We start from the raw sequence: 26,244 nt of genomic DNA on the forward strand, positions 1-26,244 counted from the left end.
CTACATCCAACGTGGGGCTCAAACTCATGATCCCGAATCAAGAGACCCATGCTTTACCTGACTGAGCCAGCCAGGTGCCCCTGCCACCCACTTTGAAACAGATTTCAATGGTGACTATAACAGGCTTATGGACTTGACATGATATTGTCTCATGCTGTTCATCATCTTTTCAAAATTTTCTCCATGCAGTATATAGTCTATTACTTAAAGCATAAGAGTGGTAGGATGGGCAGTGGTTGAGCTTGGGCATTTTTTTCTGTTTGTTTTAAACATCTAAAGCTATTATCTCAGGATATGAAATATGGGGCAATGGTAGATAGCTAGTCCAGATAGAGCAGGAAAAAAATAATAAAACCACAAGATTTTGAAGATCCACATATATGAATACCATCTGGTGCTTGTCTCCTAATCAGCTTCTAGGATGCACAGAGGTTTTAATGCTAGGCCCACGTGGAGAACTCAGGTTACCTGTTCCAATTTTGTCTCTTCTGAGAAGTTCTAAGCAGAGGATCTCATGAGGTTTAAGAATCAGTATTGGTGGGAAGCCTGGGTGGTTCAGTGGTTGAGCATTGGCCTTCAGCTCAGGGTGTGGTCCCAGAGTCCCAGGATCGAGTTCCACGTTGAGCTCCCTGCAAGGAGCCTGCTTCTCCCTCTGCATGTGTCTCTGCCTCTCTATGTGTCTCTGATTAATAAATAAATAAAGTCTTTTTTAAAAATATTTATTTATTTTTATTTATGAGAGACACGAGAGAGAGAGAGAGAGAGAGAGAGAGAGAGAGAGAGAGAGGCAGAGACACAGGAGGAGGGAGAAGCAGGCTCCTTGCTGGGAGCCTGATGTGGGACCCGATCCCGGGACTCCAGGATCGCGCCCTGGGCCAAAGGCAGGAGCCAAACCGCCGAGCCACGCAGGGATCCCCTAAATAAAGTCTTTAAAAAAAAAGGAATCAGTATAGGTGGGGACCAGGGAGGGCCAAATATGGGGCATCTTTCTAGCATTTCCAGTCTCTGTTTGGTTGCTGTTCTATGTAAATGTCTCCCCAGGTTTGAGTCTCTTTGAATCTATTTGTATCTTCAGATATGAGTAGTGCTCTATTTTTTTGTTGTTGAGAATTTTATATAATTTAAGGCAAAATCGTTTGGATTTATAGACCAATTACATTGAAACTGAAATATTTCTTAAAGTTAAAAAAAAAAACAGTGAAAGATACATATTTTCTTTGGGAATCCTTATTTTTGTGACATCATTTTTATAGAAAAGAATAATTATATTCTAAGATGCAAAGAGATTAAAACTCTAAAAGTATTTTTCTATTGAGAAGGAGAAATAATAGCAGGCCAGGATTTAACATGGGAAGGAATGAGAAGGGGAAACCATGCCAGCTGCTCCATCTAGGATAGTATTTCCTAAATTTTCACCAGGTTCTGCACACTCCACTCAAACTTTAGATTTTGAACAAAAACTAAGACTCCCACACCTTGGGGTGCCTAGCTGAGTTAGGTGAGCATGTGACTCTTAATCTCAGGATCATAAGTTCAAGCCCCATGTTAGGCATGGAGCCTACTTAAAATTAAAAAATAAAGTAAAATTTTATAAAATGTATGCACCTCATATTATTTGAACTACTATATATTATTTGATTTCCTAACTCTAACTTTGGATATTGAGACTTTGGGACCTATGTTTCTTTTTCCCTAAGTTGAGAGCCAATCACCCAAACACTGAATATTGTACTTACTATTTTCATAATAACTTGAAATTGTGCTTCATTAACAAACAAAAAAAAAGAAATTGTGTTTCATCACTTTCTAAATACTCATATACAAGTGAGGTTTTTCCTATTTTTATATGGTTCTACTCTAAATACCTGTCCACAGATAAAAAGACATGTTATTATACAGTTTCTCAAAATCTCAAAATTCTACTTTCCAAATAAAACTCAGAATCATTTAGTCAAGTTCCATGAAAAAAAAAAAATTGGGCCTTGACTCAGAATTATAAATGAATTTGTGGGACACTGCCATTCTCAAAAAAAGAGTACTCCCAACCAGAAAAATCATATATTTTATAATGGTTGGGAAGATTTAAACCAAAGAATTACCTGTGGGATATATTATGGCAATTCAAAGAAGAATAGAAAGTAATTTCATTTTCTATTTCTGTATATGTAAGGGTGTTTTCTTCATGAAAGCATATAATACATTTCTACACCAGTAAATAAAAATATCTTCAGTATGGACTCAACCTGGAAACAAAAGAGGGCCCCAGGAAGCAAGCAAAAATGGACACCCCTTCCCAAAACCTAGAGCTAGGATAGTCACAATCTTTCTCACCAGTCAACCCTTTCCATAATAAAACCTTCTTCTACCCATGCAACATCTCTGTTCACATGAATTCACCATCTCCCAAACTCTCCCTGATGCTGACTTTGCTAGGTCATCTCTGGGAAACTAAATCAGCCATGGTTTCTGTCAAGTCTCTTGTTCTAAAAATATAAGACAGACATTAAGAGATGCTCTCTAGTATTGCTGTTTCTCTAATATCAGGCTACTGTGTAAAGAGTGTTCAAGTGTTCTTGGAAGATGATAGAATGGTCTCCATTCCCTAATTTCAGCCTGCTTAGAAGTGACCCCTCCAACAAGTTACCTGATAGATCTTCTCCCCGACAACCCATCATCCCCACTAGGAAAAGCCAGAGCTCCTGAAAATGAGCCAGCAGTTCTCCTTCACATGGATTGGAGATGTTGACTTTTACTATTAGGCTCCTGAACACTCCTGTCACACATAAAATGTCTCTATTTTGGTGCCTGGCAATGGCTGACTTATTATTAAAGCCACAGCCCTAAGTGTGACTTTGGGCATCTCATGAAATAGGAGTCATGGCTAAAGATTTCACTATACTTGTACATAGAAGATTCCTATCCTGGGTGTGTCCTCTGATGTCTGATGAGGTTTGATTTCCGACTAAAGCCTCGCTCACACTTCCTACAAATATAAGGCTTCTCTCCCGAATGTATCCTCTGATGTCGAATAAGGTGTGACTGCCGGCTGAAGCCTTGCCCACATTCCCTGCACACATGAGGCTTCCCCCCTGAGTGTGCCTTCTGGTGTGTGATGAGAGTTAACTTATCACAAAAGCCTTGCCCACACTCCCTGCACACAAAGGGTATACTACCTGAGTGTGCTCTCCTGTGCCTAAATAAGTTTGGTTTCTGGCTAAACCTTTTACCACACTCCCTGCATATGAAAGGCTTTTCCCCTGAATGTGTTCTCTGGTGTGCGATGAGGGTTGACTTATCATTAAAGCCTCGCCCACACTCCCTGCACACAAATGGCTTTTCCCCTGAATGTGTCCTCTGGTGTGTGATCAGGGTTGATTTCCGGGTAAAGCCTCGTCCACATTCCCTGCACACAAATGGCTTCTCCCCTGTGTGTGACCTCTGGTGTTTGTTGAGGTTTGACTTTAGGCTAAAGCGCTGCCCACACTCCAGGCATACATAAGGTTTAACCCCTGAGTGTGTTCTTTGATGTGTCTTGAGGTTTGATTTCCAGCTAAAATGGCGCCCACATTCTGTGCATATGTAAGGCTTCTCTCCTGTGTGGGTCCTTAAGTGTCTAATGAGGTGTGACTTCTGGCTAAAGCTCTGCTCACACTCCCTGCACACAAAAGGTTTCTCTCCCGAATGTGTCCTCTTATGTCTGATGAGATGGGAATGCTGGCGAAAGCCATGCCCACACTCCCTGCAAACATAAGGCTTCTCCCCAGAGTGTGCCCTCTGGTGTGTGATAAGGTTTGACTTCAGGCTAAAGCTCTGCCCACATTCCTTGCACACATACGGCTTGACCCCTGAATGTGTCCTCTGATGTGTGAAGAGGTTTGATTTCCAAGTAAAGCCTCGTCCACACTCCTTGCACACATAAGGTTTCTCCCCTGAGTGTGTCTTCTGGTGTGTGATAAGGTTTGACTTCCAGGTAAAGCCTCGTCCACATTCCTTGCACACATAAGGGTTTTCCCCAGAGGGTATCCTCTGGTTTTTGATGAGGATTGACCTTTTGCTAAAGCTCTGTTTCCACTCAGTGTACATGTACGGTGTCTCCCCCGCGTCCATCTTCTGGAGGCTGAGCAGTTTTGGCTCCTTCAAAAAGCCTAGCCCAAATTCCCCATTTTTGATTGCTCCAAATCCTGAGACTTCTACAACGTGCAACATTTTGTCTGTTTCCTCAAGGGCTGTCCTCTGGCCTAGGCTGGGTCCTAGGTCCATTACTGTGTTGTCTTGCTTGGACCTTACTGGCTGTTCTTGCAGTAGGCTGGAGAATACCTCTGAAGTGCTGCTTTTGCTTACACTTCTCCCCGACAAGAGCTTGGGGTCTTCTGCCTCTTGAATTTCTGTTTTGTCACTCAAGCAGGTCTGACCAAAGAGCTGCTTCGGCTGCTGTTTCTGATCTTCTGGATAGTGTTTCCCTGGATGGAGATGATTTCCTGCATGTAAACTTGAGAAGAGCTGAGGCAGGTGACTGAACCACATATGCTGGCTGAGGCCTTGCTGACTAGTGAATGCCAGGGGGCAGTGGGGACAAAGCTGAATGTTTAGCTTTGATCCTGCCGAAGAAACAATATTTTTAGTCAGACTAGCTATGGGTTGGGTTGCCTGTGCCATTTTGCTTTGCTCATTGGCTATTCACAATATATTTATATCACAACCTGTCTCCCACTCAGACATCCTTGCATCTATAAAAAGAACTATTTTTTAAAGATTTTATTTATTTATTCATGAGAGACACAGAGAGAGAGGCAGAGACATAGGCAGAGGGAGAAACAAGCTCCCTGAGGGGAGCCTGATGCAGGACCCAATCCCAAGACACTGGGATCACAACCTGAGCCAAAGGCAGACCCTCAACCACTGAGTCACTCAGGCGCCCCTAAAAGAGCTATTTCTCATTTTACTTTATACACTATATTTTTAATTACAAGAATTAACAAACTTGTCAGGTAGGCCAAATTCAGCCCACAATCTGTTTTTTCTTTTTTTTTTTTTATGGCCTACCAGGTAAACAACGGATTGTACCTTTCTAAGGAGTAGAGAAAGAAAGAGAAATAAATAAATATCCAATCAATGAGGCAATAGACTGCATGTGACCTGGAAAGCTTAAAATATTTACTGTGTGGCCCCTAATAGAAAAAGTTTTTGTATCCTTGTCCTATTGCAATATAGAAAATTCATTCCAAAACTTATTTTCACTTATTTCCACTGACAGAGTAAAAAGTTTAGTTCCAGAAATCAATCAAAAACATAACAATAAACTGAGAAGCATTTATTCATGAAAAACACTGAACTCCAGATAAGAAAAGTGGGAATCTGTAACATTATTGCCTGGAGCTGCTCTCACCCTTCCAATCCCCTAGCTTGGTTGGTATGGTAGTTATACTAGGTCAGGCCATAAAACGATGAGTTCTGCTATGGGGCAGTCACCTTGATTTGAGTAGAAGGTGAGAAACCAATGATGGGTGGAACTGTCAGTAAATGTGATCTAGGTGGTAAATGCACAGAGAAGGCCACCGATGACCACTATCTGGGATTGCAGTCTTGGTTGGGGACCTCCCCCAAAAAAGACTGGTAGGCCACCAGAAATGTAGCAGGGGAAGACCTGAAGGTGAGAGAGCCAGGGGGGGTGCTTGATAAACTCTCAACACAACCCTGGCTGACTAGAAGACTGTTTTTGCAAAAGCAGGGGAGATGGATGGGAGCTGTGCACAAAACCCTGCCTGACACAGAAGCTATAACCAGATACAGAGGAAAAAACAGAGAGATCAGTGGACAGTAAAAAGCCAGACAAGACTTGGAAACTTATGTGAACTCTGAATGAGCTCCCTAACCCACATATTTATCCCTTGGCAGAGGTAGGAAGCCTGACTGGCTCAAAGTCTTTGAACACAACCTATTGTTAATTGTTGCAGATCACTAAGCTCTGCAGACACAAGGTTGAAATCAGGAAGCCAGGATTAAAAATACAAGAATAGAATAGCAAATCAAATGGAAACATCACCTTCCCAGAGAAAACATATTCCAGTATTTAGTCTAGAAAAGTTACTAAAAGTGGCAACAACAATATCTAGGCAGGAAACTTCATCAGCTACTAGAGGGCTACAACATAGTATCTAAAATATCCAGTTTCCAAAGAAACAGGAAAGCATGACCCATACTGAGAGAAAAAAAATGCATACAATAGAAACTGTTGCTGGGTGGCCCAGATGTTGATTTACTGGGGGGGGGGGGGGGGGGGGGGGAGTTCAAAGCTGATATTATGAATATATTTAAAGAGCTAAAGGAAACATGTAAAAACTTAAAGTACAATAACTTAAATACAAAAATCTCAATAGAAAATAAAAACTATTAAAAAGGAAACTCTGGAATTAAAAAGTAAAATAATCAAAATTACAAAATTACTAGGAAGATACAACAGCATATTTGAGTTTGCGACAGAACCAATGAAGTTGAAGATAAATCAATAGAAATTACCTAAACTGAAACACGGGTGAAAGAAAGATCGAAGAAAAGCAAAGAGCCCCAGAAAGCTGTGGAACACCATCAGATAAACCAATCCATGCATAATGGGAATGCACAAAGGAAAAGACAAAGAGAGCGGAAAAAAATGTCTGAAGAAATAATAACTTAAAAGTCTGAAAACTGATATAAAACATTAGTCTGCAAATCAAAGAAGCTCAAAAAACTGCAAGAAAAACATAGGGAACCCCAGAGAAACACATCATGGCCAAGGTGTTGACAATCAGAAAAAAAGACAAAAGAGAAAAGTTTGAAAGCAGCAAAAGAAAAATGATTCAACATGCACAGGAGGAAACAATATGATTAGTGCTAACTTCTCATCAGAGACAATGGAGACAAAAAGGTGGTAGAATGATTTATTCAAAGGGCTGAAATAAAGGTGATAAAGCTACTAAGGAGGAATTCTATTCTTACGAAACTGTCCTTCAAAAATGAAATTGATACAGATATTCACAGATTCTGTTGCTAGCAAACATACCTTATAAGAAATATTAAATAAGTCTGTCGGGCTGAAGAGAAATGACACCAGACACTAACTCAAATTCACAGGAACAAATGAGGACCATCAAAACTGGGTAAAACTGGTAAGTATCTGGGTAAATATAACAGACTGCATATGTATATTTTTCTCCTTCCTTCTCTTAATTTCTCTGAAACGCATAAGATTATTAGAAAAGGATGTAACTATAACACCATATTACGGGCTTTATAATATATATATTTTACTGGAACTAAGTTAGTATTAATTAGATTATGCTAAATTAGATGCATGTTTAATTCCTAGAGCTGAATTAAGAAAATAACTACAAAAAGTATATATATGTGCCAAAAGGAAGGTAGGGGAATAAAAAACATGAAGCATATAGAGAACAAAGAGCAAAATGGCACTTAAATCATATCAATAACTATATTAAATATGAACAAACCAAATAGTCTAAACAAAAGACAAAAACTTCTTAGTTATACAACCCAAAAGCATGATCCATTCAAATTTTTGTTAAATTGAACATCACTGAAGTTTAAAACTTTTATGCTTGAAAAGACACCATGAAGACAATGAAAAGACAAGTCCCAGACTTGTGTTTTTTCTGAAACTTGATTTTACAGAGTTCAAAGTATGTGAAAACCATATATCTGATATAGGACTGTGTCTACAATATATGAAAAACTCTTACAACTCATAAAGAAGACAAAACAATCCAACTTAAAAATGGGCAAAAGAACTGAATAGCTATTCATTAAAGAGACATGCGAAGTGTTACTTGGCATATAAAAAGATCAATATGGGGCACCTAGGTGGCTCAGTGGGTCAAGCATCTGCCTTCGGCTCAGATCATGATCTCAGGGTCCTGGGATTGAGCCCCAAGTTAGGATCCCAGCTCAGTAGGCGGTCTGCTTCTCCCTCTACTCCTCCCCCTTCTTGTGCTCTCCCTCTCTCTCAAATAAACAAAATCTTTTTTTAAAAAAATCATCATTAGTTATTAGGGAAATGCAAATTAAAACCACAATGAAATACCATACACCCACTAGAATATCTGTAATCAAAATTAAAGACAATTCCAAGTGCTGATAAGGATGTAAAGAAACACACTGCTAATAGAAAATATAAAAACAGAAAACAAAAATATAAAATAGAAATACTAATAGAAATGTAAAGCCGCTATGGAAAATAATTTTGCAGTTTCTTCAAAAGTTATACATAAACATATCACACAATCCAGAAATTTTACATCTACTGGTGTAAAATAGAGAGAACTCTATCCAAAAATAAAAATGTATGCCCACATTGAGACTGGTACATGATTGTTTTTAGCAGTGCTAGTCACAATAGCCAAAAAGTGGACACAACCCATATATTCATCAACCTGTGAATGGGTAAACAAAATGTGCTATGTCCATACAATGGAATTTTTTTTAAAGATTTTATTTATTTATTCATAGAGACACACACAGAGAGAGAGAGGGGCAGAGGAACAGGCAGAGGGAGAAGCAGGCTCCATGCAGGGAGCCCGATGTGGGACTTGATCCAGGGTCCCCAGGATCACACCCCAGGCTGCAGGTGGTGCTAAACCGCTGCGCCACCAGGGCTGCCCATACAATGGAATATTATACGACAATAAAAATGAACAGATTACTGGGCCACCAGGGTGGCTCAGTTGGTTAAGCTTCTCACGCTTGACTTCAGCTCAGGTCATGATCTCAAGATCATGGGATCAGCCCTGCCTCCAGCTCTCTGCTGAGCATGGAGCCTGCTTGGGATTCTCCCTCTCTCTCTCTCTCCCCAGGCACACACATGAGCACTCTCTCAGAAAAGAAAAAAAGAAAAAAAGGAATGGATTACTGATACATGCCACAGCTTGGATGAACCTCAAAAATATTATGCCAGATACAAAAGACTATATATTTTATGATATCATGTATAGAATATGTCCAGAAACAGCAAATCTATAGAGACAGCATATCAAGGGGGTTCCCTAGAGCTCAGGTAGGAGGAGGGATAGATGCAAATGGGCATAACAGAGCTTTTGGGGATGACAGAATATTCAAAAGCTAAATGGAAGTAATGATCATACAACAAAAAACTTTTACCAAAAATAATGCAACTGTACACTTACAATAACTAGATTTTATGTATATAAGTTATATCTCAATGAAGTTGCTTAAAAACTGTAAGAATGCATATATTACATGTCAGTGTCATAAAAGACAAAGAAAGATTATTGAAATGATCTATATTAAGGGAGATTAAATAGACATGACATATAAATGCACTACTGAAACCCAGATTAGATCATTTTCTGGAGAGTAAAAAGACATTACTGCATCTGTTGACAAAATTATAATATGAGAAGTAGATATTAGATAAAATTACTGTATCAAAGTTAAATTGACTGAAGTTGATAACTTATGGCTAAATGAGAATACTGCCTTTCTTAGAAAACCTTTTAACAAACATGTACATATGAACCTACACACACACACACACACACACTTATACATAAGTATATACTATTTGGATATATATAACATATATATACATACATATTGAGAGGAGGGAAGGAAAAGGGAGAACATGCATATGATAACACATAAGCAAATATAAAATATTAATAGGTGATTTTTATGATGCCATTTTATTTATTTTTTTTAAGATTTTATTTTTATATAATCACTACACCCAACATGGGGTTCAAAATCACAACCCCAAGATCAAGACTTGCATGCTTTACTGAGCCAACCAGGTACCCCTGATGCCATTTGATAACCAGGTACCCCTGGTGCCCCATATTGATCTTTTTATATGCCAAGTAACACTTCGCATGTCTCTTTAATGAATAGCTATTCAGTTCTTTTGCCCATTTTTAAGTTGGATATATATGCCATATATATTTAGACATAAGTGTATATGTAGATGATATAAAGATGTTCTTTTTAAGATTTTATTTATTTATTCATGAGAGACATAGAGAGAGAGGCAGAGACATATACAGAGGGAGAAGCAGGCTCTATGCAAGGAGCCTGATGTGGGACTTGATCTCGGGACTCCAGGATCACACCCAGAGCCAAAGGCAGATGCTTAACCGCTGAGCCACCCAGGTGTCCCTAACGGTGTTCTTTGTACTATTTTTATTCTTGCAAATTTCCTGTAATTTTCAAGTAATTTCCAAATGTCAATTCAAAAACATATAAGATGAAAAAAAAATAAAAAATAAAAAAAAAATAAAAAAATAAAAAAAAAACAAAAACATATAAGATGAAACCTACTTCTGAAAATGGTGGCAGGTTGAATTGGTCACAGAATTTGTTTTCTGCAAAAAACCATGATAAAACTGGATACAATACAACAAATAATTACTTCAAGTCACTGAAAACCTCCCAAAAGTAACCAGAAGTTGGTTGGAGTAGAGAGTTCACGCTAAAAAAAAAAAAAAAAAAAAACTGCAATAAAAAGAGGGGGGGGTAAGAATTTTTTTGTTGTTAAAAAGCACTCCCAACACTGTAACTACAGCAGTGGAGAAACAGTGGTAAATACCAGCCTTATGGGCTCAAGGTGCCACAAGTCAGGATTTAGAGGTGGAACAGAAGTTGCAAATATGTGTTAAGAATAGAAGGAAATGGGGAGCCTGGCTGACTCAGTCGGTGGAGGACATGACTCTTGGTCTTGAGGTTGTAAGTTCAAGCATCATGCTGGGTGTGGAGATTTCTTAAAAATAAAATCTTAAAAAAAAAGAAGAGAAGGAAATGTATAGTCTCAAATACTTATATTAGGAAAGAAGGAAGCCTAAAAAGTAATAATGGTAAGCATCCATCTCAAAAAACTGGAATAAGAATAGTAAAATAAGTCCAATGTAAGAATAGAAAGAAATATTAAATAGAAGTTCAGACATAATACATACAATAGACATGACCAACAAAGCAAAAAAAAAAAAAAAAAAAGGCGAAATAAACAGATGAAACAGTTGTCTATATGTAAAACTCCAAAGAATATACATAGGACAAATTATGGAATTAATTAAACCACTCATCAAGGTTGTGGTGTATATGATCATTATGATGAAATGAACTTTACTTACACATTTTAACAAAAAAAAAATTAGTTTTTAAAAACACAATTCTCAGGATGCCTGGGTGGCTCAGCAGTTGAGCGTCTGCCTTCAATTCAGGGCATGACCTCAGGGTCCGGGGATCAAGTCCCGCATCAGGCTCCCTGTGAGGACCCTGCCTCTCCCTCTGCCTCTGTCTCTGCCTCTCTCTGTGTGTCTCTCATGAACAAATAAATAAAATCTTTAAAAAAAATAAAAAATAGAAAAACCATAATTCTCAAGACAACAAAAAAATAAGCCTATGTATAAATTTAAAGAAATATGTATATTTGCATTATAAATTATAAAACCTAGCAAGGGGTAGTATTAAAGATGTATTAATAAATAAGTGAAAGAAGACACCACACTAAGAGAAAGACTTAATATTGTGAAATATGTCAATTATCTCCAAATTAATTATTAATACATATATATTAATGAATATATAAATTCAATGCAACTACAACAAAATCCTGACAAGATACTTTAAAATTTTATAAAATACTTTATAAAATGCTGATTGCAAAATCCCACTGGGCTAAAGCTACAAAGACAAGAATAAGACAGGAGGACTTACCCTACCAGACACTAAGACTTACTATAAATCTATAGGAAATTAGAACAGTCTGATATTGGTGCAGGATTAAGCAAATACAGCAATGGAACAAAACAGAGAGTTCAGACATTGATCCAGGCATGTAATGAAACCAAAATAGGAGAGGTGGCATTGTAAATTTGGGAAAGTGATGAATTATTCGGTGAATGGTGCCAAGTCTGATGGTGATACATTTAGAAATCTATAAAAATAGATCTGTATCTCTCAACACTCACAAAATCAATTCCAGACAGATTAAAGACCTAGGTGTGAAAAGCAAAAATATTTTCTAATTTAAAGAAGAAAATCTAAGTAATATCTTCATGATCTTGCCAGAGAGAAGGGCTTCTTAAATCAGACACACAGATACACACACACACACACACACACACACACACACACACACGTGACACAAGACAAGTTTGACAAATCCAAACACATTAAAATTTATGAAATTATTATGAAAGGTCATTAAAACTCTGGGTAAATTTCGTAAGACTCTTGAAATGAAAGAGTACAGTGACGGGAAACAGATTAGTGGTGGCCAGGAGTTAAGGGGGAAAGGAGGATAACATGAAGGAGTTTCTTTGTAGTGGTGGAACATTCTGTATCCTTACAGTGGTGGCACTTATGTGAATCCATGTAAGTGAAAAAATTTCATGGTACTATACAACAACAACAACAATAAAAGAGTACATGTAAAAAATGATGAAATCTGAATCTAATTAAGGTCTGAAGCTGATGTAATAGTATTGTACCAATGTCAACTTCCTGGTTTTGAAATTGGAGAAAGCTTGGTAAAGAATAGATGGAAACTTTCCATATTATTTTTATAAACTGAGACTTCAAATTTTTAAAAAAGATTTTATTTATTTATTCATGAGACACACACACACAGAGAGAGAGAGAGAGAGAGAGAGAGAGAGAGAGAGGAACAGACATAGGCAGAGGGAGAAGCAGGCTCCATGCAGGGAGCCTGACGTGGGACTCAATCCTGAGTCTCCAGGATCACACCCTGGGCTGAAGGTAAACTGAGACTTCAATTATTTCAAAATTAAACAGCTTTTTATTTTATCTTTCTAAGATTTTACTAATCTATTTGAGAGACAGAGATAGCAAGAGAGAAAGTGTTAGCAGGAAGGAAAGAGAGAGAAGCAGGTTCCCTACTGAGCAGAGAGCCCAACACAGGTCTAGATCGCAGGACCCTGGGATCATGACCCGAGCCAAAGTCAGACATTTAACTGACTGAGCCACATAGGCACACTTAAGTAGCTTTTTAAAAAGCAGGTAGGGGGATCCCTGGGTGGCGCAGTGGTTTGGCGCCTGCCTTTGGCCCAGGGCGCGATCCTGGAGACCCGGGATCGAATCCCACGTCGGGCTCCCGGTGCATGGAGCCTGCTTCTCCCTCTGCCTGTGTCTCTGCCTCTCTCTCTCTGTGTGTGTGACTATCATAAGTAAATAAAAATTAAAAAAAAAAAAAAGTAAAAAGCAGGTAGGCAGGGGATCCCTGGGTGGCTCAGTGGTTTAGCGCCTGCCTTTGGCCCAGGGAGTGATCCTGGAGTCCTGGGATCGAGTCCCACATGAGGCTCCTGGCATGAAGCCTGCTTCTCCCTCCTCCTGTGTCTCTGCCCCTCTCTCTCTATCATAAATAAATAAATAAATAAATAAATAAATAAATAAATAAATAAATCTTAAAAAAAAAAGCAAGTAGGCAGCCCACAGACTGGAAGAAGATGGACACAATACATTGAGTGAACAGAGGAATAATTTCCAGGATTTAAATACTTCTACAAATAAAGAAGAAAAAGAAAAGCAGGCAAAAGATTGGATCAGGCAATTCACAGAAGAGGAAACATCAAAACTAATCAACCTAAGAACATATAAAAAGACACTCAAACTCAATGCTAATCAAATTAAAACTAGTGTGAGAGGCCATTTCATGCCCAAAGGATGGTCAGAAACATAAGCCTTTATTACAGCAGCTGTGCAAACCAATGAAACAACTGTTGAGAGCAATTTGGCATTGTCTAGGATGCTCTTTGACACAGCTACTCTACTCCTAGGCATGTATCTTAGAGAAACAAGTGCTTATATGCCCAAGGATAGGTGTATTAGAATGTTTATAGTTGCAATTTTTTAAAGATTTTATATGAGAGAGAGCGAGCACACTAGCAGAAGGGGCAGAGGGAGAGAGAGAAGCAGGCTCCCCTCTGAACAGGGCTCAATCCCAGGACCCTGGGATCATGACCTGAGCCAAAGGTGGACAGAGGCGTAACCGACTAAGCCACCTAGGTGCCCCTATAGTTGCATTCTTTAATAGCCAAAATTGGTAAAAACACAGATGTCCAACAAAATAAAATATACAAATGAGGGATGCCAGGGTGGCTCAGCAATTGAGCATCTGCCTTCAGTTCAGGGCATGATCCTGGAGTCCTGGGATTGAGTCCCACACCGGGCTCCCTACATGGAACCTGCTTCTCCCTCTGCCTATGTCTCTGTCTCTCTCTCTCTTGGTGTCTCTCATGAATAAATAAACAAAATATTTTTTAAAAATAGATAAATGAATTGTATTACAATTATGCATATAATACAACAAATACTATATAGTATGAAAATGAATGAATCAGAACAACATATATCAATATGGGTTAATATTACAAACTCAGTGTCAGTGGAAAGAGCAAACTACAGGAGGATATACATAATATGACAATATTAATGAAAAGTTTAAAAATATGTCAAACAACACTTAGATGGTTGAGGGATTCTTACATATGAAGTAAAGCAAATGGCCATGCATAAGATTTATAAATCCCTAATTTTGAAAAAACAGTTCCGTTTGAGCAGGGGTGTGAGGAGGTAGGGGAAATAGAAACTTCAACTATTCAGGTAACATCTTATTTCTTAATCTGGGATGTTGGCTCCTGAGTACCTAGTTTTTTATTAATCATAGCTTCCTATAATCATAATTACTGAGTAATACATTTTTTAAACTATGGGAATTGGAAAGGTAGAAATAATCAATTATGTTTCACCTACAAGAAACTAGGAAGTATCTAAAGGGTGGCAGACTTAATGTCCAGAGGATAGATGTAGTTTTTAAGATCAAGAGAAGAGAAAGAAGCCCATGAATGAGGAAGGACTGAACATGATGAAGAAGGCAAGCCAAGTAAGAGGAAGGGAGGCTTCTTGGTGGAGAAAAGACACAAGGAAACCAAGAAAACCCCTCCCTCAATGGAAAATGATATTCTGGAAGGGAGGTCACGCCAGGCAGACTTATCAATGACCTAGGAGGCCTGAGAAGAGTTTCTTCCCCATCATGAAAGATGCCCCCTCCTTCCCTATCTTCTAAGCTGTGGATGGTCCCACCTACCCTGTGTCACACTCACCTGGACAGAGGCCCAGTGGATGTTGTCTCTCCTCTATCCAAGGCTCTTCCCCTTGCTCCAGCTGAGAAATAAGTTTTGGTTTGGAAAACGGTATTTCTGCTCATGAGGAAAAAAAAAAGGAGATTCTTGGTTATGGGCTCAAGGGGCCATTTCATAACTCAGAGCCAAAATTCACAGGGAGACCCAAAGGGTAGTACAAAGGACCTATAACTGTGAACTCTCCACAGTAGAAGAGCTGAGTAAGTAAAGGTGACTCCAGTCAGATAAACAGCATATTAATACTTGGTGAAGGAAAACCTAGGTTTCAAATAAAGCAAAAAGAGAGTCTAGGCCTTGAAAGAGGTTGGAAATGCAGTGTTATAGGCCACATGAGTAAATCTACCTGTTTTCAATTCTACTAAATTCAGATTTCCCCTAAGAGAGAAGGTAAGTTATTGTTTCTAAGCCCAACCCTAGGACAAACCTGCTTCATGGGTAGCCCTTACTTGTGATGTGTAGGAAATACTCTGTGGGGCAGATTTTAAGGACCAAGGGAAGCCATCCTTACCTAGTGAGACCAGGTGGTTGTAGGTCTCCAGCATCACTTCCCTGTGCAGGGTCCTCTGAGCTGGGCTCAACAACCTCCACTCCTCCTGGGTGAAGTCCACAGCCACATCCCTGAATGCCACGAATGCCTTTAACACAAAATACAGCGCTGCTCATCCAGGAGTTTGCCTTGCTCACAGCTCAGGATGAGGAATCAAAAGGCTTCCCTGTGGGAGGTAGAGATAACTAAACCCTACTTTGGATCATGAATGAAAGGTAGCAGAATATGCCACTCCAAATTATGCCATTTGGCATTAGAATTATTTTGAGCTGACGGTATTGAGAAGAAGCAGACACAAGAAAAACTCTCTGTTCTTCCCCTATCTGCCTAAAAGCAGAACAAAAATTTGTGAAAGTATCTCCCCTCCCCTCTCTACCAGGAAGAAGAGAAGTTAATCCCTGGAAACAACTCTAGACCCTTATCAGCCAGGAGATGGCACCAAAGGAATCCACACACAAACCTTACTAACTACCCCTCATCTTCCACCACAATTTGCTGCCCTCAAATCTCAAAATCCTTTTCCTTTGTCTTGTCACTTCTCTAAAAAGTTATCATTCTTTTGTTAAGATGCTATATGAGCCCAAGTTCTAACCACCCCCTTGAGTTACTCATCACTGAGTGCTTCCAGGGTGTATTTATGATGTAGGTATTAATAAACTTCTGTTTTTCTCTTGTTAATCTTTCGTTGGTCTAATTTACAGAGCCCTAGCCAATGAACCCAAAATAGTTAGAGGAAAAATGATTTTTTTTCTTCCCCTACATGACATTAGAGCCAAGGGTTCAAAGACCACTATTCTTTCTCTATCCACCCAGCATTATTTATGCACCTATTACTGTGAACATCCTAGGCCAGCTGCTACAGGGGATGAAAGCAAAACACAAGTCCCTTCACATTGGGAGCTTTAAATCTAAGCAGAGAGAAGAGGAAGACATCACACACACAAAGTTAAACAGTAAAAACTAATCACTTTACTGAGCTTGAAGAATATTAGAGACTACCTGAAGGTCTAAGCATTTATGCCCCACATACTTGAAGCAGCTGAGTCTCTCGGGGGTGAGTACCCACCAATACGTATACTTCGCAGCAGGATCCATTCCTCTCTCTTGTTTATACTTCCGCTGCCCTGATCCCGGCAAGCGCCTGGTTGGGAAGGCTATGGACTCACATCACACTGTCCCCAACTAGAGTACCCTTCAGCAAATTAATTAACCTCTCGGCATTTCCATTTCTTCTGTGAACCAAGAAAAAAACAGTGCTTGTCTCACAGGATTATGCTGAGGATCAAAGAAATTGGTAAATGTAAGGGCTTAAAACAAAGGGCTGTTGCACATGCTAAGTGCTCAGGGAGGACTTCCCTGGTCCTTCTGTAAAAATTCTTCTCAGGGGGAACCCTGGGTGGTGCAGCGGTTTAGCGCCTGCCTTTGGCCCAGGGCGCGATCCTGGAGACTGGGATCAAATCCCACATCGGGCTCCCAGTGCATGGAGCCTGCTTCTCCCTCTGCCTATGTCTCTGCCTCTCTCTCTCTCTCTCTCTCTCTCTCTGTGTGTGTGTGTGTGTGTGTGTGTGTGTGTGACTATCATAAATAAATAAAAATTTTAAAAAATTTATAAAAAAAAATTCTTCTCAGGGTGCCTGGATGGCTCAGTGTTTGAGCATCTGCCTTTGGCTCAGGGCGTGATCCTGGGGGCCCTGGGATTGAGTCCCACATCAGAATCTCCACGAGGAGCCTGCTTCTCCCTCTGCCTATGTCTCTGCCTCCCTCTATCTCTCATGGATAAATAAGATCTTTTTTAAGTTTTAAAAAAAAAAATAAATTAACAAAAGAGCATAATCTGGGACACCTGGGTGGCTCGATCAGTTGAGCATCTAACTCTTGGTTTTGGCTCAGGTCATGATCTCAGGGTTGTGAGATCAAGCCTCACATCAGGCTGCATGCTCAGCAGGGATTCTCTCCCCCTCTCTCTGCCCTTTCCCCTGCTTGTGCACTTTTTCTTTCTCTCTCAAATGAATAAATAAATAATCTTTTTAATTTTTTAATTATTTTTTTTTAAAGATTTTATTTATTTATTCATAGAGACACAGAGAGAGAGAGAGGCAGAGATACAGGCAGAGGGAGAAGCAGGCTCCATGCAGAAAGCCCAACGCGGGACTCGATCCAGGGTCTCCAGGATCACGCCCTGGGCTGCAGGCGGCGCTAAACCGCTGTGCCATCGGGGCTGCCCTCTTTTTAATTTTTTAAATTAAATTAAATTAATTTATTTGAGACAGAGAGATAGCAAGAGAGAGAGAGAGCATAATCTGGGGGGAGGGAGAAGCAGGCTCCCCAGTAAGCCAGGAGCCTAACGTGGGGTTCCAACCCAAGATCATGATCTTAATCGAAGGCAGGCCATTTAACTGACTGAGCCACCCAGGCACCCCAATATATCTTTTTTAGAAAAATATATTAAAACAGGATACAATCTGCAATTCACAGATAGGGTCAGTTTGAGCCATACGCAGCATTTTCTTTATATCATTTATATGTTGGATGATTTCACATGAAAATATCAACTTATGAGTCCTGTTGAAAAAAAAAATCCATAAATCCGACCAATCACTCTGGGCTTTGCATTGCTGCAGGGGGCCACAGTTGGCTGAAGGTGACTTCACACTACGGGTCCATTAGCCCACACATGTTATCAGCAGACTGCTGCAACTCCTACCTTACCTGTTTCATTTAGCTACCTACCTGGTCCCTTTGGTGATTTGATTTTGCATCCCTTCTCAGAACACCATCACTCCTTGAGTGATGATACTGTGTCTCTCAAACTAATTCCATGCTGTGCCCTCTCAAGGGACCCTTCCTTAAATTTCCTATTCTCTATCAGCATAACTGTTCTACACTGGCTGTGGAATAGCCTTAAAACAGGACCTCACCTTGCCCCCCACCAATAGTAACTGCAATCCCAGAACCCGGCCCTCCATCAAAATAATTAATTATAAACAAAGCACAGCCAGGATGAGTGAGAGCTATGGTTCTCACCCATCTCTAGCTGTAATTTAGAACTGGGGTGTTTTAAATTATGGATTTCTGGGTCTCACAACAAATCAATAAAATCAGACTCTCTGGAGATTCGGCTTTTAGGCTTTTAAAGGCCCCTAAGTCATGGTTTAAAATCACTAGGTCAGAGGAATATCAAGAGGGAGACATCATTGTAGGAGAGAGATCAAGAGGGCCTGGGTGGCTCAGTTGGTTAAGCATCTGCCTTCAGCTCAGGTCATGATCTCAGGGTCTTGGGATAGAGCCCCAGGTCGGGCTCCCTGCTCAGCAGGGACTCTTTGATTCTCCCTCTCATTCACCCTCTATGCTTTCCCTCTCTCAAAAAAATAAATAAAACCCCTTTAAAAGGGGGGGGGATAGAGAGATCAGAGCAAGTTTTATGAGAGAAAGGTATGATCTTGGTCTTGAAGGGCAGGAAGGATTTTGAAGGATCAAGGAGAAAAAACAGGGGTGGGCATTCCAGACAAAACATATGTCTGGGTGGCTTAGCAGTTAAAGCATCTGCCTTCCACTCAGAGCGTGATCCTGGAGTCCCGGGATTGAGTCCCACATTGGGCTTCCTGCATGGAGTCTGCTTCTCCCTCTGCCTGTGTCTCTGCCTCTATGTGTTTGTGTGTGTGTGTGTCTCATGAGTAAATGAATAAAATCTTAAAAAAAAAAAAACTGCACCCTAATCAACTAGCTAATTACTCCCATGCATGGATGGTAATCCAGCCCCAAACTGCCAACTGACTGCAGCAACATGAGCAAGCCCAGGTGAAACCTGCCAAATACCCATCTATGCCCAGCTCAAAATGCTTACCTATCAAAAATGTGCTAATAAATTACTTCTTTTTAAGTCAATAAGCTTTGGGGTGGTTTGTTGTGCAGCAAAGGCTAAGTGATATACTGATAAAGGAATGTTATGTTAGATGAAAAATACAACTAATATCATCCTTGAGGGCAGCCTGGGTGGCTCAGTGGTTTAGCACCGCCTTCAGCCCAGGGAGTGATCCTGGAAACCCGGGATCAAGTCCCACGTCAGGCTCCCTGCATGGAGCCTACTTCTCCCTCTGCCTGTGTCTCTGCCTGTGTCTTTCTCTTTCTCTTTCTTTTTCTCTTTCTCTCTTTCTCTTTCTCTCTCTCTCTCTCCCTGACACAAATAAATAAAATCTTTAAAATGATAATAATAATAATATCATCCTGGAATTGCTATGATTGCTATGATGCTCACGCTGTCAGAAACTCCTTAGATTTGGCAAGCATTAGATTCAGTCCTCCCAGCTTTCTCTCACTCCTGAGTATGAAGTCATTACATGGAAAAGAGTATAGATTGTCTTCCTTTCTCCAGCTGAGCTCCTAAAAAAATGAATCCATCTAAGTTAAAGGTGTATATGAAATGACATCACTGTGTTGGCAATAAATGCACTTTCAGAATTAATCATCAGAACATGGTATCAAGGGCAGCCTGGGTGGCTCAGCAGTTTAGCACTGCCTTCAGCCCAGGGTGTGATCCTGTAGACCTGGGACCGAGTCCCACGTTGGGCTCTCTGCATGGAGCCTGTTTTTCCCTCTGCCTGCATCTGTGCCTCTCTCTCTCTTGTGTCTCTCATGAATAAATAAATAAAAATCTTAAAAAAAAAAAAAAAAAAGAACATGGTATCAGAAACAAGTCAATACATTTGAAATGAGGAGTGTCCTGGGGCACCTGGGTGGCTCAGTCGTTAAGCATCCAAATCTTGGTTTCCGCTCAGGTCATGATCTCAGGGTCACAAAATTGAGCCCTAAGTCAAGCTCCGTGCTAGGTAGGGAGTCTGCTTGAAAATATTCTCCCTCTGCCCCTCTCCCCCAAATAAATAAGTCTGAAATGAGGAGTGTCCTGAATATCTAAGACACTGTTATGAGCCACTGAAGGAGGGCTTCTGAGCACAAACGTGATGTTACTATAATGTTTGGAGAAAATGAGGAAGATAGAGACATGCAGTGGGTGGCCAAGGACCATATCAACATGTGGAAATAAGCCAGGACTCTATTGCAAACATTCATGTGAGAAAAGAAAAAGATCTGTCCTGGCAGGTCTACCCTAATGATGTAAAACTGCACAGTATAATGATAAAAACAAAATAAGAAAACTGTACAACATAAAGCAGACATCATGATGGAAGAAGAGGGCCTTGAAAATAGAAGAAACAATCAAAAGGATCAAATGTTTTAGAACAGGCAAAGTTCCAAAGCTCCAACTGGTGTGAATCCCCACTACTTCAAAATGGTCATTTCTACTCATCTTAGCATATTTTTGTTGTGCGGATACAGATCTATAAAAAACTTCATGCACAAAATTGATCATAGAAGCAAAATTTACAATAATTAAAATATTGGGAATAGTTAAATGTTCCTTCAAATTGGAAGGAACCCTCTTGTAATGTTGGTGGGAATGCAAGCTGGTGCAGCCACTGTGAAAGACAGTATGGAAGTTCCTCAAAAAGTTAAAAATAGAACTACCCTATGATCCAGTAATCACACTACTGGGTATTTACCCAAAAAATACAAAAATATTCAAAGGGATACATACACCCCCATGTTTACAGCAGCATTATTTACAATAGCCAAATTATAGAAGCAGGCTAAGTGTTGATCAATAGATGAATGGATAAAGAAGATGTGATTTTATACATATAATGAAGTACTAGTCAACCATAAAAAAGAATGAAATATTGCCATTTGCAACAACATGGATGGAGCTAGAGTATAATACTAAGCAAAATAGAGCCAAATACCATATGATTTCAGTCATATGTAGATTTTAAGAAATAAAACAAATAAGCAAAGGAGAAAAGAGAGAGAAACCAAGAAATAGAATCTGAACTATTGAGAAAAAACCCAATGGTTACCAAGGGGAGGTGGGCAGTGGGATGGGTGAAATACGTGGTGGAGATTAAGGCGTGTACTTGTGATGAGCACTAGGTGATATATGGAAGTGTTTAATCTGTATATTGGACACCTGAAACTAATATAACACTGTATGTTAACTATACTGAAATTAAAAAATAAAAATAAAAATAACCCCCCAAATTGGGAAATAGTGGATGGGTTCATCCATTCAATGCACTATTATAGAACTCACTTCCAGTGGGTTAAGTGTGGCTGTTCCTCCACCTATAAAAAAAAAAAAAAAAAATAGGTCTGGGTAGAAATACTGACATTAGCTTTAATACACTGATTTTATCATTAGTCTGTCAAAATGTATATGTGTGTGTTTGTGTGTGTATATTAGTGTGTAAAATTAAACAAATCCCAATAGTAACAGAATCCCAAAATAAAATGGAAGACCCATAAGTGTGCAGGCTGTGCCTTTTCACATTACTGAATGTCATCCATCAAGTATCCTGCACACAGCAGACATGCAGCAAGTTTGTTCAATGGAATCAGTGAAGAAATGCTAAGGATAGGAAACATCACATGCCCTGCCAGCCCATCTCATTTGTTACAAATTCTAATTTATTCTCTCAGGCAAAAGTCTTTTTGCCAATGATACCTATATCCTACTGTATATTTGGTTTTTTTTTTTTAAAGATTTTATTTATTTATTCATGAGAGACACAGGAAGAGAGGCAGAGACACAGGAAGAGGGAGGAGAAACAGGCTCCACACAAGGAGCCGGATGGGGGACTCAATCCCGGGAATCCAGGATCATGCCCTGAGCCAAAGGAAGATGCTCAACTGCTGAGCCACCCAGGCGTCCTTGTATATTTGTTTAAATTGGTTTTTTTTTTTTTTATATATATATATTTTTTGAATTTTTATTTATTTATGATAGGCACACAGTGAGAGAGAGAGAGGCAGAGACACAGGCAGAGGGAGAAGCAGGCTCCATGCACCGGGAGCCCGACGTGGGATTCGATCCCGGGTCTCCAGGATCGCGCCCTGGGCCAAAGGCAGGCGCCAAACCGCTGCGCCACCCAGGGATCCCTAAATTGGTTTGAATAATTCAGATGTCATGCATATCAGAGTACATGGGTAGTTTACCCAACTCCCTGAGATACAGAGTTAATTATATGCACCAAATAACATATCAACACAAACAACAGAAACTCCTTTGTTACTTAGTTCCTTCAAATTTATTTAAGGCTGTCATTCCTCCACGCACTAAACATTTCATATGTGTCAGGTACACCTCTAGGCACAGAGGCTTCATCTTAAACAATTTATCTATTCAAATGCTTGTACCCTTTGATCAATTCTTCCATATTTGTTTTTAAGTTATTAGGGGCAGAAAAAAAAATCAGCTCACACAAATGTCTGGCTTTTCCCAGAAAATCCGAATGCCTTCCTATTAACATAATGATCAGTGAAGAAAATACACTCAAAATATTCAATGTTGCCTTAGGAAATGTCCTGAATTAGGTTTATTATGCATTCTTGGTACTAACACTTTCAAATGGATGAAATACTAATGAGAAACAGAACTCTCAAAGATGTTCTGATAGTGTCCAGGAAATTGTAAATCTCTACCACCAAAGATCAGGATTAAGAATAAATCAGGTTTAAAAAAAAAAAAAAAAGAATAAATTGAGGTCTAATTTTGTTTAAATTTTCCTTTTTTTTTTTTTATAAGGACAGTCAAGGCAGATCTGAAATAACCAAATTGATGCATATCAGAAGTGATAGTAAACCAGCCTGGCAACTGTGTTGGTGCTCAATAAATGTTAATTATATTCAATTAAGTCAAGATCATCATAACCACCATTCACAGGGGTTAGAAAGTTTCCCCTTAAGTCCCTATACGTCCATGTCATTGATTTCCTTATGTTAAATTCCTTCTCAGCATCCTTCAAAACCTAGCTTATTCAAAAACAAAATCTACACTCCTCAGTCTGGCACTCAATCTAGCCACCCAGACTCGGAAGCGGAAAATGAAAATCCTTCAGGGGCCAGGTGGTTAACAAATGAGAGAGGCAGGCAAAATGTTAGCTGGTCAACGGTTCCAACCTCAGTTTGGAAGATACTGTGGCAAGTGCGGCAAATAAACTCAGCAGGACCGGTCCAAACGACGAAGGTACTGTTCGCTGCGAATTCCCTGACACCACAGTGCAGTTTATTTTCAGGCAATCCAGAATTTTTGGTGAAATCTCCCCATTGCCAGATGCTGAAAATGCTCTCAATGTAAAATTCAGGTCAGACCATCAAGCTCCCCTCTGTTCCACGTGTCTGTATCTTCACCAGCACATATTTATTTATTTTTTTTTTCACCAGCACATATTTAAAAATCAACCTTAAGTAATTCCACTGGTGACTACAATCTTCCCACACTTGGCAAGGGCAGTGTGCCCAACCTCAGGCTAACCATCCTTCCTGCTCTCCTCCCAGCCCTGCCAACTCTCCAACTTAACCAAATCCTCAGGGGCAGTTCAGACAGCCCTATTTCTTCTGGAAGCCCTCCCTAACGACTTCGGATCATAAGCATCCCTCCTGTCCCTGTCTTTCAATGCTTACCACTGGACAATCAAGCTTGGATGTTCCGGTATTTTTATTTCAACTGTCCCATGTGTGTTGTTTACAACTGACCACTTTGAAGATGACTGAGGTATGGGTGGAGCAGAGAGGAATGCTAAAGGGGGGGTGAGGGGGCTCCATGTGAGATGAACCACCACTCCTCCAGGAACAAGCGTGACCTTTGCTCAATACCAGCAAGGCAGGCTGCAGTGCAAGGAAAAGGATTGGATTCATCCTGTTGGCAGCCAACATGGAATGTGATGAAAATTCTCACCTCTTTTTTGGCTTTCAGAAGCCCCGTGGCCATTTTCCTGGTCTCCTGAATGCTCTCCCTGGAGAAGGGCAAAGTCTCAGAAGACAGATCTGGGGATCTGAAGAGAAAGAAGAGCGTGCCTAGATGGAAAAGCCCCTCCCCGGGAGTTAAGGCGGGGTCTGCTCCGGAGCCCCCCAACTGGGTGTTCGGTGTCACAGAAATCACGAGCACAACCCAATGCCCATCCAGAGCCCTGGTTCAGAGTGACCGAGCACCCTCAAGTCCAGCCCCAAGCCCTGGCCAGGGAGCGGAGTCCATGTCCCCCCCGGCAGAGGAGTAAGGGGCTGTCTCTAACTCTATGCTGGGATGAAAAGATAACGGCCTGGACGTGCCCACAGAAGAGCGCCCGAGTTCAGAGGCAGCCTGTGTCCCCACGAGTAAAACAGGGACAAGCAGAGGGACGTGCTGACTGGACGAGGCAATGACTCAAGGCACTCACGGAACGCGGGGTGCACGTTGCCAATCCTGAGGCTGAGGCTCGGGAATCAAGCGCAGAAGCGTGCAAGAGACTCGAAGAGGGAGGCCTAACCCGCCGCCAACCAGAGAGGGGGCGGGACCCACCGACCGGAAGTGCTCCTGCTACGTAAACTCCACCGCCAGGAGAGCGCGTGGGACGGCGGAAGTGGCCGCGCGGGCCTCTGGGGAGTGTAGTCTTTGAGACGGAGAGGCGGTGGCTGAGGAGGCTTCGCCAACGGCAGGGTGACTCTGACATCTGCGCTCTCATATAACGAAGCTTAGGCGCTCGCTGTTAAGACGCCCAGACTGCAAGGTGCTCGTTTCTCCTCCGAGGGCCAGTGAGATCTCACGGATCAATGAGAGCGCAGGAGGAATGCCGGAGGATCCTAGGAAATGTGGTCCTGGCGCCCGGTCCCCCTCCCGGTGTCACGGAGGCGGGTCGTCCGTGCGCGCTGACCTTCAGAGAGTTGTGGTTGCCCGGGGGGGTGGGGGGGTGGTGGGGGTGGGGGTGGGGGTGAAGGGTAAAGAGGAAAAATATTTTGACAGTTTTGTACATCATGAATTTCTTAAGATTTCATTCATTTTTCTTTTAAAGATTTTATTTATTTATTCATGAGAGACAGAGAGAGAGGGGCAGAGACACAGGCAGAGGGAGAAGCAGGCTCCATGCACCGGGAGCCCGACGTGGGATTCGATCCCGGGTCTCCAGGATCGCGCCCGGGGCCAAAGGCAGGTGCCAAACCGCTGCGCCACCCAGGGATCCCTGGCCTGCAGTCTTGATAGAAGGTGAGGGCCTGGTTTCTGGGCATCAAGTAGCCAGAAAGAGGGCTTTGGGAGTTTACCCTGAATTGTTGAATTGTGAGTTATCTTTTCTTTCCTAATTTCCTCAGTATCCACAATTCCCTGATAACAGAACCTCCCTAAGCCCCACCCACAAGGCACCTCCAAAACCTATCAAGGTGCAAATATTCAAAAACTACTCTTGAATTTTCATATCCCATTCCAAAATCTTGTCCAATATCCCTTTACCTGGAGAAGTAAAAAAACACAAAATTTGCATGTTAGTATCAGCCTCTCCCTTGTTTTTTTTTTTTTTTTTTTTTTAAGATTTTATTTATTTATTCATGAGAGACAGAGGCAGAGACACAGACAGAGGGAGAAGCAGTCTCCATGCAGGGACCCTGATGTGGGACTTGATCCCAGGACTCCAGGATCATGCCCTGAGCCAAAGGCAGACTCTTTCACCA

General features: G+C 40.8%; 1 protein-coding gene across 2 annotated transcripts; it reads right to left on the bottom strand.

Moving 5' to 3' along the window:
- Nucleotides 1–705: 705 nt before the first annotated feature.
- ZNF875 (zinc finger protein 875) lies at nt 706–25,115 on the bottom strand. Of its 2 annotated transcripts, XM_072751728.1 has the most exons (6): nt 24,981–25,107; nt 24,503–24,599; nt 21,860–21,891; nt 15,676–15,802; nt 15,129–15,224; nt 706–4,598 (listed from the first exon to the last, which is right to left on the bottom strand). In XM_072751728.1, exons 4-6 carry the CDS (start codon nt 15,707–15,709, stop codon nt 2,917–2,919), a joined length of 1,812 nt encoding a protein of 603 aa, XP_072607829.1. In that variant the 5' UTR covers nt 15,710–15,802; nt 21,860–21,891; nt 24,503–24,599; nt 24,981–25,107; the 3' UTR covers nt 706–2,916. The 2 variants fall into 2 exon arrangements, with proteins under 2 accessions (XP_072607829.1, XP_025866017.1); XM_026010232.2 differs by lacking the exon at nt 21,860–21,891 and having other exon boundaries at nt 24,981–25,115.
- Between the last annotated feature and the right edge of the window lie 1,129 nt (nt 25,116–26,244).

The sequence above is a fragment of the Vulpes vulpes genome, chromosome 1, assembly GCF_048418805.1.
Source record: "Vulpes vulpes isolate BD-2025 chromosome 1, VulVul3, whole genome shotgun sequence".
In the NCBI taxonomy this organism is placed as follows: domain Eukaryota; kingdom Metazoa; phylum Chordata; class Mammalia; order Carnivora; family Canidae; genus Vulpes; species Vulpes vulpes.

Bases quoted from the DNA above. Each gene is read 5' to 3' on its own strand.
- ZNF875 (XM_026010232.2), bottom strand. From the start codon at position 24,535: ATGGCCACGGGGCTTCTGAAAGCCAAAAAAGAG. The intron at 15,803-24,502 runs GTGAGAATTTTC...TTTGTGTTAAAG, and splicing joins TTCTGAAAGCCAAAAAAGAG to GCATTCGTGGCATTCAGGGA. The intron at 4,599-15,128 runs GTGAGTGTGACA...TTTCTTCGGCAG, and splicing joins TCCACTGGGCCTCTGTCCAG to GATCAAAGCTAAACATTCAG.